General features: G+C 38.2%; 1 protein-coding gene across 2 annotated transcripts in view; it reads right to left on the minus strand.

Moving 5' to 3' along the window:
• Nucleotides 1-18,785, minus strand: part of CWF19L2 (CWF19 like cell cycle control factor 2) — a 230,590-nt gene that overhangs the window by 122,346 nt on the left and 89,459 nt on the right. For both annotated transcript variants that reach the window (XM_059070794.2, XM_067038548.1), the window contains exons 9-10: nt 14,812-14,908; nt 5,218-5,310 (exon numbers count right to left, since the gene is read on the minus strand). In XM_059070794.2, the coding sequence (XP_058926777.2) occupies nt 5,218-5,310; nt 14,812-14,908 (190 nt within the window). The remainder of the gene's footprint in view (nt 1-5,217; nt 5,311-14,811; nt 14,909-18,785) is intronic.

The raw sequence follows: 18,785 nt of genomic DNA on the forward strand, positions 1-18,785 counted from the left end.
AACACCCATTTATGATAAAAACCCTGCAGAAAGTAGGCATAGAGGGAACTTTCCTCACCATAATAAAGGCCATAAATGACAAACCCACAGCCAGCATCGTTCTCAATGGTGAAAAACTGAAACCATTTCCACTAAGATCAGGAACAAGACAAGGTTGCTCACTCTCACCACTCTTATTCAACCTAGTTTTGGAAGTTAGCCACAGCAATCAGAGAAACAAAAGAAATAAAAGGAATTCAAATAGGAAAAGAGGAAGTAAAGGTGTCACTGTTTGCAGATGACATGATACTATACATAGAGAATACTAAGGATGCTACCAGAAAACTACTAGAACTAATCAATGAATTTGGTAAAGTAGCAGGATACAAAATTAATGCACAGAAATCTTTGGCATTCTTATACACTAATGATGAAAAATCAGAGAGTGAAATTAAGAAAACACTCCCATTTACCATTGCAACAAAAAGAATAAAATATCTAGGAATAAACCTACCTAAAGAGACAAAAGACGTGTATGCAGAAAACTATAAGACACTGATGAAAGAAATTAAAGATGATACAAATAGGTGGAGAAATATACCATGTTCATGGATTGAAAGAATCAACATAGTGAAAATTACTCTATTACCCAAAGCAATCTACAGATTCAATGCAATCCCTATCAAATTACCACTGGCATTTTTTACAGAACTAGAACAAAAAATTTCACAATTTGTATGGAAACACAAAATACCCCGAATAACCAAAGCAATCTTGAGAACGAAAAATGGAGCTGGTGGAATCAGGCTCCCTGACTTCAGACTATACTACAAGGCTACAGTAATCAAGACAGTATAGTACTGGCACAAAAACAGAAATATAGATCAATAGAACAGGATAGAAAGCCCAGAGATAAACCCACACACATATGGTCACCTTATCCTTGATAAAGGAGGGAAGGATATACAGTGGAGTTAAGACAGCCTCTTCAATAAGTGGTGCTGGGAAAACTGGACAGCTACATGTAAAAGTATGAAATTAGAATACTCCCTAACACCACACACAAAAATAAATTCAAAATGGGTTAAAGACCTAAATGTGAGGCCAGACACTCTCAAATTCTTAGAGGAAAACATAGGCAGAACACTCTGACATAAATCACAGCAAGATCCTTTTTGACCCATCTCCTAGAGAAATGGAAATAAAAACAAAAATAAACAAATGGGACCTAATGAAACTTAAAAGCTTTTGCACAGCAAAGGATACCATAAACAAGACCAAAAGACAACCCTCAGAATGGGAGAAAATATTTGCCAATGAAGCAACTGACAAAGGATTAATATCCAAAATTTATAAGCAACTCATGCAGCTCAATAACAAAAAAACAAACAGCCCAATCCAAAAATGGGCAGAAGAACTAAATAGATATTTCTCCAAAGAAGATATGCAGATTGCCAACAAACACATGAAAGAATGCTCAACATCATTAATCATTAGAGAAATGCAAATCAAAACTACAATGAGGGCTTCCCTGGTGGCGCAGTGGTTGAGAGTCCGCCTACCGATGCAGGGGACATGGGTTCGTGCCCCGGTCCAGGGGGATCCCACGTGCCGCAGAGCGGCTGGGCTCGTGAGCCATGGCTGCTGGGCCTGCGCGTCTGGAGCCTGTGCTCCGCAGGGGAAGGGACCACAGCAGTGAGAGGCCCGCCTACCACACACACACACAAAAAAAAAAACTACAATGAGATATCATCTTACACCAGTCAGATTAGCCATCATCAAAAACTCTAGAAACAATAAATGCTGGAGAGGGTGTGGAGAAAAGGGAACACTCTTGCACTGCTGGTGGGAATGTAAATCGATACAGCCACTATGGAGAACAGTATGGAGGTTCCTTAAAAAACTAAAAATAGAACTACCATACGACCCACCAATCCCACTACTGGGCATATATCCTGAGAAAACCATAATTCAAAAAGAGTCATGTACCAAAATATTTATTGCAGCTCTATTTATGATAGCCAGGACATGGAAGCAACCTAAGTGTCCATCAACAGATGAATGGATAAAGAAGATGTGGCACATATATACAGTGGAATATTACTCAGCCATAAAAAGAAATGAAACTGAGTTATTTGTAATGAGGTGGATAGACCTGGAGTCTGTCATACAGAGTGAAGTAAGTCAGAAGGAGAAAAACAAATACCATATGCTAACACATATATATGTAATCTAAGAAAAAAAATGTCATGAAGAGATTAGCGGTAGGACAGGAATAAAACACAGACCTACTAAAGCATGGACTTGAGGATATGGGGAGGGGGAAGGGTAAGCTGTGACGAAGTGAGAGAGTGGCAGGGACATATACACACTACCAAATGTAAATTAGATAGCTAGTGCGAAGCTGCCGCATAGCACAGGGAGATCACCTCTGTGCTTTGTGACCACCTAGAGGGGTGGGAGGGAGGGTGACTCAAGAGGGATGAGATATGGAAACATACGTATATGTATAACTGATTCACTTTGTTGTAAAGGAGAAACTAACACACTATTGTAAAACAGTTATACTCAAATAAAGATGTTAAAAAGAAAAAAACTTTCTATTTGAAGCTTCAAAGGGCTATACAGTTTCCAAAACAGACTCACAAATAGAAATTCTACTTTGAATACAACTTTGAATTCTACTTCCCTGAGTTATGAGATACAATGCTCAAAAGCTAGGAGGAGCTGAAAAACATAAAGAAATCAGTAATGGTATAGAGATGTATGCTCAGGGGATGAGATTACAGTCTGTCAGTACTCTACGATATCCTTAGAACAGTAAAAGAAATGTTATTTAATAGAAGATCTGCTTCAATTTTTTCAGATGAACTGCTTTAAATTTCAAGAATCGCCTGAAATTCAGCCACAGGTTTAGAAACCTCTCATATAAAGTGCCAAGTATCAACAAAGAGATAGGTATAACAAGAACACAAATATATATAATTTGAAAAGACAAATTCCATAGAGAATATTTTTAAAGTCTTTAAGTTTCAAAAGAGGAAAAGGTTACTACTGTTCAAAAGGATGAGAAAAAAAGACTTCATAATGGAGTAAAGACAAAATGAAAAGTGGATAGCCTCAAGAGGGTGATATCGGGCACAGATAATTAATAGCATATGTAAATGTCAAAGAAACATGTAGGTTATGTATAAAAAAGCTTTGGAGGTAAGGCTGGAATATGGGGTTATACTTTGGAAGAATATAGTGCAGGAAGATCTAGTACTTAATACAGTTAGCACTAAGAAACCACATAAAAGTTTCAGAGTACGAAAGTATTATAACCACAAAGACACTTGAAAAAATAAATCTGGCGAAAGTGTACATAGTATAACTAGTTTTAGCTATACTCTTTTAGTCCCTACTTTTTAATCCTACTTATAGTTTCCCATTCTCAATTCCTTAATCTGTACAAGAAACTCCAAATTATCCACTTTTTAAAAACATGACTAGCACAACTTAGTAAAAACAGCCTATTTCATAAATATATTCTCTGTACTATTATCTAAGTCATTAATAATTGAAGCTTGAAAAAATTCTATGAAGCCTAATTTCATAGATTCTCACCTCTTCTCACACTACCATTAAATTATATAAATTAATCTTTGAGAATAGTCCTTTAAATTCAGTTATAAACCACTCTATAAACCTCTCAACACTGTAATGCAGCCAAACCAATCCTTTGCCTTTTTCTATCTACATTTACTCCTGTGATGATTTCATGCAGTATCGTGAATTTAAACACCATTTATATGTTAATAATGCCCCAATTTCTATTTCTAGTTCAGGTTTCTCTCAACTCCCAACTATATCCACCTGCCTACTTGATAGCTCTACTTGTTTCATATCTAAAAGACATCCAATCTCAATATACTCAAAACAGAACTTCCAATCTCTGCTCCAAACCTACTCTTTCTCCCACATCTCAAATAATGGCCATTCTAGTCTTCTAGCTGCTCAGGCAAAAATCTCTGGAGTCTACTCTTCCTCTTAATTCATATTCCCCTCCCATCTAAACCATCATAAAAATCCTGTCCGCTCTCCTTCAAACATACACAGAAAACATTTATGCATATAAAAAATTTAATCACTTCTAACCATCTCTTCAGCTACTATCTTGGTCAAGTCCACTATCGTTTCTTGTATGTATTATGGCAAAAGCTTAACTAGACCCTGTGTCTGACCTTATTCTCCCCCAATCCACTCTTAACAAAGAAGTCAGGATGGTCCTGTCAAAATACATTTTCTACTCAAAAATCTTAAATAGCTTTACCTCTCACCCAGAATAAAAACGTATTGGGTTGGTCAAAAAGTTCATTTGGATTTTTCCATAAGATGGTACGAAAACCCAAACGAACTTCTTGGCCAACCCAATACTTCCTTACTATGACTTTTAAGCTTAACATGATCTGGCCTCCCACAATCTCTCTAATCTGGATCTTCTACTTTCCTCTCTTTCATTCATTCCACTCCAACAACACTGGTCTCCTTGCTGTTCTTCCTACACATTGGACACATGTCCAGTCTTTGGAACTTTAAATTCTCTGTTCTTTATGTCCACAGTGCTCTTCACTCAGATCCACAAAGATCACTGTTTAACTTCCTTCAAGTCTTTGTATCAATGTCACTTTTTCAATGAGAATTAGCCTGTGCATCCCAAGACATACACATACACATAAACATATAGCATACCTGGCACTCAAGATCCGTACCACCCTGCCTCAGATATAGAACTTTTTAAAAATTTTTATTACTTATTATCTCTCTCTTACTACCCAAATAAATCTCCATGCAGACAGGTGTTTTCATCTATTTTACTGACCAACAGATAGGTGAATGAATCATAGAACAAAATATTTTACATGAAATGGATACCAAATTCAAGTCTCTCATTCTGGAGGAGGAGATAATGACCTTGACTTGTGCAAGGTCAGTCAATAAATGGCAGAGCCCAGAAAAAACCCAGATCTCCTTGGCCCTAGGCCTAGGTGTAGGCCTAGGCTTTTTTCCACCAGGACACAATGGTGGAACATAAGAGACTACATATGCAAATAAATTTTAAAAACAAGCGAACAAGCATAATACATACAAGCACACAGACACAGACACAAACACATTTAACATTAAAATATTAGCACTGCCAAGTAGAAGTATTATACAAGGTAAATGGCTACCTATAAACAAACTTTTATTACTTACCTCTACCCCAGATTTTTTTGATGATATCTGCGTTACGGTGTCTTCGAATTTATTTGCCTTGTCAAGTTGGGCTTTAAGTTGTTCAGCTAATTCCTTCAAATAGAAAGACAAGAAAAATAGGTGTGATAACACAGCTTCTTCATTCATAGAATATTTCAAATTCACATAACAATAGGGAAAACAGCATAGCAAACATCCAAGTAGCTCTCTCCTAAATCTAGTTACCAACTCACAGCCTAGTATATTATTTTTTAATGAACTCATCTGGGTAACAAAATTCTCAAATACATTTAGAAATTGGTTATGCTTTGAAGGTAAATAATTACAAGGACATATATTTTAGGGAAGATAGGGAAATGAAAGAAATACTTAACCTTAAGAATGGCATTTTTGGGGCTATGGGAAGATGGAGGAAGAGTAAGACGCAGGGATCACTCTTCCTCCTCACAGATACATCAGAAATACATCTACACGTGGAACTTCTCCTACAGAACACCCACCGAACGCTGGCAGAAGACCTCAGACCTCCCAAAAGGCAAGAAACTCCCCACGTACCTGGGTAGGGCAAAAGAAAAAAGAATAAACAGAGACAAAAGAATAGGGACGGGACCTGCACCAGTGGGAGGGAACCGAGAGGGAGGAAAGGTTCCCACACACTAGAAGCCCCTTCGCGGGTGGAGACTGCGGGTGGCGGAGGGGGAAGCTTCAGAGCCGCGGAGGAGACCGCAGCCAACAGGGTGCGGAGGGCAAAGCGGAGAGATTCCCGCACAGAGGATCAGTGCCGATCAGCACTCACCACCACAAGAGGCTTGTCTGCTCACCCGCCGCGGCGGGCGGGGCTGGGAACTGAGCCTCGGACGGATCCCAGGGAAAGGTCTGGAGTTGGCAGAGCGAAAACAGCCTGAAGGGGTTAGCACACCATGGCTGGCCAGGAGGGAGTTCGGAAGAAGTCTGGAGCTGCCGAAGAGGCAAGAGACCTTTTCTTCCCTCTTTACCTCCTGCTGCGCGAGGAGAGGGGTTTAAGCACGCCGCTTAAAGGAGCTCCAGAAACGGGCACGGAGCTGCCTAAGAGACAAGAAACTTTTTCTTGCCTCTTTGCTTCCTGGGGCGCGAGGAAAGGGAATTAAGGGCACCACATAAAGGAGCTCCAGAAACGGGCGCGAGCTGCGGCTGTCGGCAGGGACAACAGAGACGGGTGTGGGACGCTAGGGTTGCTACTGCCGCCACCAAGAGGCCTGTGTGCGAGCGCAGGTCACTCTCCACACTGCCCCTCCCGGGAGCCTGTGCAGCCCGCCAGGGCCGGGGTTCCGGGATCCTGGGACTGCTTCCCCGGGAAAACGCGCGGCGCGCCTCGGGCCGCTGCAGCATCACGCCGGCCTATGCCGCCGCGGACTCGCCCCACATCCGTGCCACCCACCGCCTGAGTGAGCCAGAGACCACGAATCAGCTGCTCCGTTAACACTGCTCCTTTGACCCCGCCCTCTCTGAGCGAAGGGCAGACGCCCTCAGACAACCTGTGCGCAGAGGCGGGGCCAGCTCCAGGGCTGAGCCCCAGGAGCTGTGCGAACAAAGAGAGGGGGAGGTCCCTCCCAGCAGCCTCAGAAACAGCAGGTTAAAGCTCCACAGTCAGCTTGAAGTGCCCTGCATCTGTGGAAAACCTGAATAGACAGCGAAATATCCCAGGTTGAGGAAGTGGACTTTGGGAGCAAGATATACTATTATTTTCCCCTTTTTTCTTTTTGTGAGTGTGTATGTGGGTGCTGCTCTGTGAGATTTTGTCTGTGTAGCTTTGTTTTCACCATCTGTCCTGGGGTTAGACCATTTTTTTTTTTGGTCTTTTTTTTTTTTCTTTAATAGAAATTTTTCTTCTTAATAATTATTTGGTTATTTTAATAACTGTAATTTACCCTACTTTATTTTGTCTTCTCCCCTTTCTTTCTTCCTTTCTTCCCTCCTTTCTTTCCTATTTCCCTCCTTCCTTCCTTCCTCCCGTCCTTCCTTTATTCCCTCCTTCCTTCCTCCCTTCCTTTCTTCCTCCCTCCCTTCCTTTCTTTATTCCCTCCTTCCTTCCTCCCTTCCTTTCTTCCTCCCTCCCTTCCTTTCTTTATTCCCTCCTTCCTTCCTCCCTTCCTTTCTTCCTCCCTCCCTTCCTTTCTTTATTCCCTCCTTCCTTCCTCCCTTCCTTTCTTCCTCCCTCCCTTCCTTTCTTTATTCCCTCCTTCCTTCCTCCCTTCCTTTCTTCCTCCCTCCCTTCCTTTCTTTATTCCCTCCTTCCTTCCTCCCTTCCTTTCTTCCTCCCTCCCTTCCTTTCTTTATTCCCTCCTTCCTTCCTCCCTTCCTTTCTTCCGCCCTCCCTTCCTTTCTTCCTTCCTTCCCTCCCTTCCTCCTTTCTTCCTTCCTTTCTTGACTTTCTATTTTTTTCTCCCTTTTGTTTTGAGCCGTGTGGATTAAAGGCTCTTGGCGCCCCAGCCAGGCACCAGGGCTGTGTCTCTGAGGTGGGAGAACTAACCTCAGGACACTGGTCCACAAGAGACCTCTCAGCTCCACGTAATATCAAACGGCGAAAATCTCCCAGAGATCTTCATCTCAACACCAAGACCCAGATTCACTCAAGGACCAGCAACGAACAGTGCTGGACACCCTATACCCAACAAAGAGCCAGACAGGTCTACAGCCCCATCCATTAGCAGAGAGGCTGCCTAGAATCACAGTAAGGCTACCGACATCCCCATACACGCCCCCAGACGTGGACCTACCCAGCAGGGAGACGGGATCCAGCCTCATCCACCAGAACAGGGGAACTGGTCACCCCCACCAGGAAACCTGCTCAACCCACTGAACCAACCTCAGCCACTGGGGGATAGCCACCAAAAATAGATAGAAATACGAACCTGCAGCCTGCAAAAGGGAGACCCCAAACACAGTAAGATAAGCAAAATGAGAAGACAGAAAAACACACAGCAGACGAAGGAACAAGATAAAAACACACCAGACCTAACAGATGAAGAGGTAATAGCCAATCTACCTGAAAGAGAATTTAGAATAATGATGGTGAAGATGATGCAAAATCTTGGAAATAGAATAGACAAATCGCAAGAAACAGTTAACAAGGACCTAGAAGAAATAAAGAGGAAGCAAGTAACGATGAGCAACACAATAAATGAAATGAAAAATACTCTAGACGGGATCAGTAGCAGAATAACTGAGGCAGAAGGACGGATAAGTGACCTGGAAGATAAAATAGTGGAAATAACTACTGCAGAGCAGAAGAAAGAAAAAAGAATGAAAAGAACTGAGGACAGTCTCAGAGATCTCTGGGACAACATTAAACGCACCAACATTCGAATCATAGGGATCCCAGAAGAAGAAGAGAAAAAGAAAGGGACTGAGAAAATATTTGAAGAGATTATAGTTGAAAACTTCCCTAATATAGAAAAGGAAATAGTCAACCAAGTCCAGGAAGCACAGAGAGTCCCATACAGGATAAACCCAAGGATAAACACGCCGAGACACATAATAATCAAACTGTCAAAAACTAAATACAAAGAAAACATATTAAAAGCAGCAAGGGAAAAACAACAAATAACACACAAGGGAATCCCCATAAGGCTAACATCTGACCTTTCAGCAGAAACTCTACAAGCCAGAAGGGAGTGGCAGGACATATTTAAAGTGATGAAGGAAAAAAACCTACAACCAAGACTACTCTACCCAGCAAGGATCTCATTCAGATTGGATGGAGAAATTAAAACCTTTACAGACAAGCAAAAGCTGAGAGAGTACAGCACCACCAAACCAGCTTTACAACAAATGCTAAAGGAACTTCTCTAGGCAAGAAACATAAGAGAAGGAAAAGACCTACAAGAACAACCGGAAACAATTAAGTAAATGGTAATAGGAACGCACATATCAATAATTACCTTAAATGTAAATGGATTAAATGCTCCCACCAAAAGACACAGACTGGCTGAAAGGATACAAAAACAGGACCCATATATATGCTGTCTACAAAAGACCCACTTCAGACCTAGGGACACTTACAGGCTGAAAGTGAGGGGATGGAAAAAGATATTCCATGCAAATGGAAATCAGAAGAAAGCTGGAGTAGCAATTCTCATATCAGACAAAATAGACTTTAAAATAAAAACTATTACAAGAGACAAAGAAGGACACTATATAATGATCATGGGATCGATCCATGAAGAAAATATAACAATTGTAAATATTTATGCACCCAACATAGGCGCACCTCAATACATAAGGCAAATACTAACAGACATAAAAGGGGAAATCGACAGTAACACAATCATAGTAGGGGACTTTAACACCCCACTGTCACCAATGGACAGATCATCCAAAATGAAAATAAGTAAGGAAACACAAGCTTTAAATGATACATTACACAAGATGGATTTACTTGATATTTATAGGACATTCCATCCAAAAACAACAGAATACACATTTTTCTCAAGTGCCCATGGAACACTCTCCAGGATAGATCATATCTTGGGTCACAAATCTAGCCTTGGCAAATTTAAGAAAATTGAAATCGTATCAAGTATCTTTTCTGACCACAACGCTATGAGACTACATATCAATTACACGAAAAGATCTGTAAAAAATACAAACACATGGAGGCTAACCAATACACTACTTAATAACGAAGTGATCACTGAAGAAATCAAAGAGGAAATCAAAAAGTACTTAGAAACAAATGACAATGGAGACACGACAACCCAAAACCTATGGGATACAGCAAAAGCAGTTCTAAGAGGCAAGTTTATAGCAATACAATCATACGTTAAGAAACAGGAAGCATCTCGAATAAACAACTTAACTTTGCACCTAAAGCAATTAGAGAAGGAAGAACAAAAAAACCCCAAATTTAGCAGAAGGAAAGAAATCATAAAGATCAGATCAGAAATAAATGAAAAAGAAATGAAGGAAACAATAGCAAAGATCAATAAAAGTAAAAGCTGGTTCTTTGAGAAGATAAATAAAATTGATAAACCATTAGCCAGACTCATCAAGAAAAAAAGGGAGTAGACTCAAATCAATAGAATTAGAAATGAAAAAGGAGATGTAACAACTGACTCTGCAGAAATACAAAAGATTATTAGAGATTACTACAAGCAACTCTATGCCAATAAAATGGACAACCTGGAAGAAATGGACAAATTCTTAGAAATGCACAACCTGCCAAGACTGAACCAGGAAGAAATAGAAAATATGAACAGACCAATCACAAGCACTGAAATTGAAACTGTGATTAAAAATCTTCCAACAAACAAAAGCCCAGGACCAGATGGCTTCACAGTTGAATTCTATCAAACATTTAGAGAAGATCTAACACCTATCCTTCTCAAACTCTTCCAAAAGATAGCAGAGGTAGGAACACTCCCAAACTCATTCTACGAGGCCACCATCACCCTGATACCAAAACCAGACAAAGATGTCACAAAGAAAGAAAACTATAGGCCAATATCACTGATGAACATAGATGCAAAAATCCTCAACAAAATACTAGCAAACAGAATCCAACAGCACATTAAAAGGATCATACACCATGATCAAGTGGGGTTTATTCCAGGAATGCAAGGATTCTTCAATATACGCAAATCAGTCAACGTGATACACCATATCAACAATCTGAAGGAGAAAAACCATATGATCATCTCAATAGATGCAGAGAAAGCTTTTGACAAAATTCAACACCCATTTATGATAAAAACCCTGCAGAAAGTAGGCGTAGAGGGAACTTTCCTCAATATAATAAAGGCAATATATGACAAACCCACAGCCAGCATTGTTCTCAATGGTGAAAAACTGAAACCATTTCCACTAAGATCAGGAACAAGACAAGGTTGCCCACTCTCACCACTCTTATTCAACCTAGTTTTGGAAGTTCTAGCCACAGCTATTAGAGAAAATAAAGAAATAAAAGGAATCCAAATAGGAAAAGAAGAAGTAAAGGTGTCACTGTTTGCAGATGACATGATACTATACATAGAGAATACTAAGGATGCTACCAGAAAACTACTAGAACTAATCAATGAATTTGGTAAAGTAGCAGGATACAAAGTTAATGCACAGAAATCTCTGGCATTCTTATACACTAATGATGAAAAATCTGAGAATGAAATTAAGAAAACACTCCCATTTACCATTGCAACAAAAAGAATAAAATATCTAGGAATAAACCTACCTAAGGAGACAAAAGACGTGTATGCAGAAAACTATAAGACACTGATGAAAGAAATTAAAGATGATACAAATAGGTGGAGAAATATACCATGTTCATGGATTGGAAGAATCAACATAGTGAAAATGACTGTATTACCCAAAGCAATCTACAGATTCAATGCAATCCCTATCAAATTACCACTGGCATTTTTTATAGAACTAGAAAAAAGAATTTCACAATTTGTATGGAAACACAAAAGACCCCGAATAGCCAAAGCAATGTTGCGAACGAAAAATAGAGCTGGAGGAATCAGGCTCCCTGACTTCAGACTATACTACAAGGCCACAGTAATCAAGACAGTATGGTACTGGCACAAAAACAGAAATATAGATCAATGGAACAGGATAGAAAGCCCAGAGATAAACCCACACACATATGGTCACCTTATCTTTGATAAAGGAGGCAAGAATATACATTGGAGAAAAGACAGCCTCTTCAATAAGTGGTGCTGGGAAAACTGGACAGCTACCTGTAGAAGTATGAAATTAGAACACTCCCTAACACCATATACAAAAATAAACTCAAAATGGGTTAAAGACCTAAATGTAAGGCCAGACACTATCAAACTCTTAGAGGAAAACATAGACAGAACACTCTATGACATAAATCACAGCAAGATCCTTTGTGACCCATCTCCTAGAGAAATGGAAATAAAAACAGAAATAAACAAATGGGATCTAGTGAAACTTAAAAGCTTTTTCACAGCAAAGGATACCATAAACAAGACCAAAAGACAACCCTCAGAACGGGAGAAAATATTTGCAAATGAAGCAACTGACAAAAGATTAATATCCAAAATTTATAAGCAACTCATGCAGCTCAATAACAAAAAAACAAACAGCCCAATCCAAAAATGGGCAGAAGAACTAAATAAACATTTCTCCAAAGAAGATATACAGATAGCCAACAAACACATGAAAGAATGCTCAACATCATTAATCATTAGAGAAATGCAAATCAAAACTACAATGAGATATCATCTCACACCGGCCAGATTGGCCATCATCATAAACTCTAGAAACAATGCTGGGGAGGGTGTGGAGAAAAGGGAACACTCTTGCACTGTTGGTGGGAATGTAAAATGATACAGCCACTATGGAGAACAGTATGGAGGTTCCTTAAAAAACTACAAATAGAACTACCATATGACCCAGCAATCCCACTACTGGGCATATACCCTGAGAAAACCATAATTCAAAAAGAGTCATGTACCAAAATGTTCATTGCAGCTCTATTTACGATAGCCAGGACATGGAAGCAACCTAAGTGTCCATCAACAGATGAATGGATAAAGAAGATGTGGCACATATATATAATGGAATATTACTCAGCCATAAAAAGAAATGAAACTGAGTTATTTGTAATGAGGTGAATAGACCTGGAATCTGTCATACAGAGTGAAGCAAGTCAGAAGGATAAAAACAAATACCGTACGCTAACACATATATATGGAATCTAAAAAAAAAAAAAATGTCATGAAGAGATTAGTGGTAGGATGGGAATAAAACACAGACCTACTAGAGCATGGACTTGAGGATATGGGGAGGGGGAAGGGTAAGCTGTGACGATGTGAGAGAGTGGCAGGGACATATACACACTACCAAATGTAAATTAGATAGCTAGTGGGAAGCTACAGCATAGCACAGGGAATTCACCTCTGTATTTTGTGACCACCTAGAGGGGTGGGATAGGGAGGGTGGGAGGGAGGGTGACAAAAGAGGGAAGAGTTATGGGAACATATGTATATGTATAACTGATTCACTTTGTTGTAAAGGAGAAACTAAAACACTATTGTAAAACAGTTATACTCAAATAAAGATGTTAAAAAAAAATGGCATTTTTATAATTCCTTAGATATTATACACTTCCAATACTCAGAATTTCAGTTATTTGTAAAAAGAAAGGCATCACTTACCTTCTTTATTGTTAAGTAATTTAGATAAAAATTCTGAATGTATTTCATTTTTACTCTAGGAAATCTATAAAAATTTATATTACAAAACTGACATATAAAGCAATAAATCACAATGAAATAAAGAAACAGAATTATATGAAAAGCAAAGACAGCATTCTCCACTGCAATGGTTCCATGAACACAGAACACTTCTTTTTTTTTTGCGGTATGCGGGCCTCTCACTGTTGTGTCCTCTCCTGTTGCGGAGCACAGACTCCAGATGCACAGGCTCAGCGGCCATGGCTCACGGGCCTAGCCGCTCCATGGCATGTGGGATCTTCCTGGACGGGGGCATGAACCCGTGTCCCCTGCATCGGCAGGTGGACTCTCAACTACTGTGCCACCAGGGAAGCCCCAGAACACTTCTTTTAACATATGTTAACCTCTTAACTTGGTGATCTCTCTTTCACTATTTTAACTAATTTCATTGTACTTTCAAAACTCATATGTTGTTTTCTTGCTGTTGGTGGTGGCAGTGGTCTGTCTTGCTTACTAATTTCTGGGTTGAGCTTAAGTTCAGTGTTACCAGATTGCAGCAAATGCAAGATATGACTTTTATTACAGATATAAACTAATAAAAACAGAAGTTATCATGTTTGGCTACTTTTTGTTTTAATAAAGAGTGTCATACTGATGGTACACCAAAACAGAACACTACTTAAGATCACTTATATTTGGATTTGAGATGCGTACATGCGTATGACCATGAGGGAATCAATTTTATCAAGACATGGAAAGCTGCCTGACTTTGTTACTTTGCCATGAGCAATGTAACAGTATTTGCATAATATAAATGTGACAATATAATAAATAGATAGGTGCCACTCTTACTAAATAATTCTGATTTCTATTCAATTGTGAGTTAAGTTTCAAATCACAACATTATTATGGGGATAAAGTGAGCTAATCTACACAAAGCATTTAACACATTGTCAGGCACAAATATGTTGCCTTAAGATTTGAAAAAATGAGTTAACCATCCTTTTTATTAGCTCACTTTTAAAGTTCCTAAGTAAGGGAATTTAAGAAAGTAATACACATTCTTAATAAAATATGACTAAAAAAGGGAAAGAAGACAGTGACATCTTTATCTCCCTCAAATACGCTCAATAAGTTATAAATACAATAATAAAGCAAATATCCAAGTTAAACAGAAAATTAAAAAGCATTTAGTTCCCTAGAATCTTAAATTTCAGAAATTTGACAAATTACGTAATTTACTTAGAAGTAGACAGTACTGTTCTTAGAAGTGTTCAAGAATTTCTTCAAAGAATCAATAAGCTGCAGTTATTTTCAAAGTGTGCTACATCCACATAGCTAAGGAACTTCCAAAATTACTTGTAAGAAGTTAAATATTTAGCAATTATTCTCCAAAAGAACAACATATAAGTCTTACCATATTTCCCATCATCTCTGCCTTGATAATCTTGGCTACCAACTTGTTCTTCTCATCAACACTCAAGATGTGGATAGAGTCATCCACTGAACTACTCCTGTTTGAAGAGGACAGATTAAGAGCATATGAAATACAGGTACATATTAACAACAAGTAAGTTGTTGCAAGTAACATCACCAATATTCAAATGTTAGTTTAACTGACCTTAACAAAGCATTCAGCACAAATAGATAATGATTCTAGTACATTAAATAAATAAATAAATAACCTTCAGTGCGCCACAATAAATCAGTACTTAAAGATTCTATGTTACAATGCATTGATGGACTATGGCAGTTATAACAACTGACCAAAGATCCAGTAGCAATGAGAAAAATATGTCAGCTATTCATTACTTAATATTCCCATACTCATTCTAAAAAAGAAACAAACAAAAATTAAAATACTACACAGCTAGGGAAACTCTTTTCATTCAATGTGATAAATTACTGATAATCTAAGAAACTATAATCAGGAAATTACATTTAACTGCATTTAAAGAATAAAAACAGTGATGTGCTCTTGCAAAAGTCAACCCAGTATTAGACAACATAAACTAATTTACAACTAATATCACGTGTGAAACCTATACTGTTGAAGCCTCACAGAAGAAAAGAGAAATTTCCAGCTAAGGTCAGATTCCTGGCATGTACAAAGTTGTCCCAACTTACTGCCTTAAGAAAGATTTGAGACTACAGTGCAGGGAGGGTGAACCCAGGCAGAGCATAAAGGACTCCTTAATGAGAGAGACATAGTTAAGAGTCCGAGGCAGCTAGAGAGGAGAGAGCTACACAGTGAAAGAATCCCAGAGAAGTGCAGAGAGTGCCCATTGAGTATTCAGCAAGACACTACCTGGAGTCAGGGAAAGAACTATCCCAAAGGGTTAAAGGAAGAGTATTCAGCACTCCTGGTAATAGTGCCTGGTCCTACAAGTCAGACGAGGAAAATTCATAATTCTGAAAGCACTGGGTAGAATATTAAGGGTCTTGCTTCATTAGTGGGAAATAAGTCCTAGACCAAATGCTGCTCTCAGCCCACCTAACAAATATTAAAAGCAGGACTCAAAAGAACAAAACAATCTCCAATTAAGTTAACTATGTCCCAAAATAAAGCTCAAGAATACTTCCAGGGGGCTTCCCTGGTGGCGCAGTGGTTGGGAGCCTGCCTGCCGATGCAGGGGACACGGGTTTGTGCCCTGGTCTGGGAGGATCCCACATGCCATGGAGCAGCTGGGCCCGTGAGTCATGGCCGCTGGGCCTGTGCGTCCGGAGCCTGTGCTCCGCAATGGGAGAGGCCACAGCAGTGAGACGCCCACATACCACAAAAGAAAAAAAAAAAAAAAAAAAAAAGGAATACTTCCAGGAATGCAAAAATATCCAGCACTCACAAAGTAAAATTCGCAGTATCTAGTATCCAATTAAAGATTATCAGACATGCAAAGATGTAGAAAAATAAAACCCATAATTAGGAGAAAAAGCTATCAATCAAACCAAGAACTGACACAGATGGTAAGAAACAGACAAGGGCATTAAAAGTTATTATTATAAATTTATTCCATATGTTCAAAAAGTTAAAGACAACTAAGATATAAAATAGATAAGAATTTAGTTTCTACAAGTGAAAATTACAATGTCTGAGATAAAAAAATACACTGAAAAGGATTAATGTAAGATTAGACTGCAAAAGAAAAAATCAGTTACCTAGCACTAGAAACTATGCAAAATGAAACACACAGAGAAAAAGAATTTTGAAAATGGAAAAGAACAACCAAGAGCTATGGGACAACCTTAAATACCCTACTATTCATGCCACTGGAGTCCCTGAAAGAAATGGGAGACAGAAGAAACAAAGGCCAAAATATGTTGAAAACTAAAAAACTTTTATATCCAAGAAGCTCACAGAATTCCAAGTACAAAAAACAAGACAAACAAAAAAACTACCTGAAAAAAAAACACAGCAAGTCACATCATAATTCAAATTGCTCAAAACTAGTGATAAAGAGAACATTTCAGAGCAGCCATAGGAGGAAAAAAAAGACAGTTATGCACATAGAAACAAAGGAAAGTATGACAGCAGATTTCTCATCAGAAAAAATGTAAGCAAGAAGAAAGTGGCAATATCTTTAAAGTACTTTAAAATGCCAACCTAGAATTCTATATCAAGTGAAAATATCTTTTTAAAAAAAGTGAAATGAGTTTTTCAGACATAAAAAGCTGAAAGAATATTAAAGAAAAGCCTTCAGGCAGAAGAAAAATTATACCAGACTGAAATATGGATAAACCCAGAGGAAGGAAGAGCAATAGAAATGATGACTACAAGAGTAAATATTTAATACTTGTTTACTATTACCTAAATCTCTTTAAGATAACTATTTAAACAAAAATAACAACAGTGGTTTATAACAAGTATAAGTAAACTGTATGACACACTAACAAAAAGGAAAGGATGGGGAGAAATGTAAATAAACTATTGTAAAGTCCTTATACAGGAGTGGCATAATATCACTTGAAGGTAGATAAATTAAAGATGTATGCTGTCAAAGCTAAAGAAATCATTAAAATAACGAAAAGTGTATAACTAAAGAAATGAAATGGAATCATAAAAATACTCAATCCAAAAGAAGACAGATAAAAAAGAAAAAGAGAGTGAGACTTCCCTGGTGGTCCAGTGGTTAAGACTCCATGCTCCCAATGAAGGGGGCCAGGGATCGATCCCTAGTCAGGGAACTAGATCCTGCATGCTGCAAGTAAAAGCCCGCATGTCACAACTAAAAGATCCTGAATACCACAAATGAAGATCCCACGTGAGGCAACAAAGACCCAGATCAAAGGAAGGAAGGAAGGAGGGAGGGAAGGAGTGAGGGAGGGAGGGAGGAAGGAAGGAAGGAAATATTTTCTTAAAAGAAAAAGAATAAAAAACAGATAAGACAAAGAGAAAACAAACAGGAAAATTCCAGATTTGAACCTAATTATATCACAATATACATAAATGGTCTAAACACCTGAATTAAAAGGCAGAAATCATCAGATGGATACAAAAGCAAAACTCAACTACAAGAAATGCACTATAAAGACATAAATGTTAAACATAAAATGATGGAAGAAGATGTAACATGTTTTAACACTAGTCAAAAAAAGCTGAAGAGGTTTACTAAATATCAAATTAGATTACAGAGCAAAAAGTATTGCCAGGGACAAAGAAAGTCATTTCATATGAAGAAGAAGTCAATCCATCAAGAGTACAGAATAATCCATAAATATTTATGCACCTAATAACAGAGCAACAAAATACAAAAGCAAAAGCTGACAGAATTCCAGAGAAATAGACAAATCTACAATTACAGTTGCTGACTTCAAGACCCCACTCTCAATACTTGATAGAATAAGTAAAGAGAAAATCAGCATGGATATGGAAGACCTGAATAACACTAGCAACTAATATGACCTAATTAACATTCACAGAATACTACACCTAACAACAGAATACTACACCCAACAACAGAATACTATATGCAACAACAGAATACACATTCTTTCCAAGTGCATATAAAACATTTACCAAATAGATGATATCCGGAGCCATAAAACAAGTTTCAATAAATACAAAGGGATTCCAGCCATACAAAGTAAGTTCTCTGACCACAGTGAAATTAAATTAGAAATTACCAAAGACATCTGCAAAAATCCTCAACTATTTGGAAACTAATTAAACTAGTTAAACTAAAAAATTAGTTAAACTAATTTAGCACACATGTAAATAACCCATGTGTCAAGAACAAAATCAAAGAGAAATTTAAAAGTATTTTCAACTGAATAAAAATATAAACACAACATATTAGAATTTGTGGGATGCTGCTAAAGCATTACTTAAAAGGAAATTTATAACACTAAATACTTATATTAGAAAAGAAGATCTTAAATCAATGATATCAGCTT

Source organism: Kogia breviceps, chromosome 7, assembly GCF_026419965.1.
Source record: "Kogia breviceps isolate mKogBre1 chromosome 7, mKogBre1 haplotype 1, whole genome shotgun sequence".
Lineage (NCBI taxonomy): Eukaryota > Metazoa > Chordata > Mammalia > Artiodactyla > Physeteridae > Kogia > Kogia breviceps.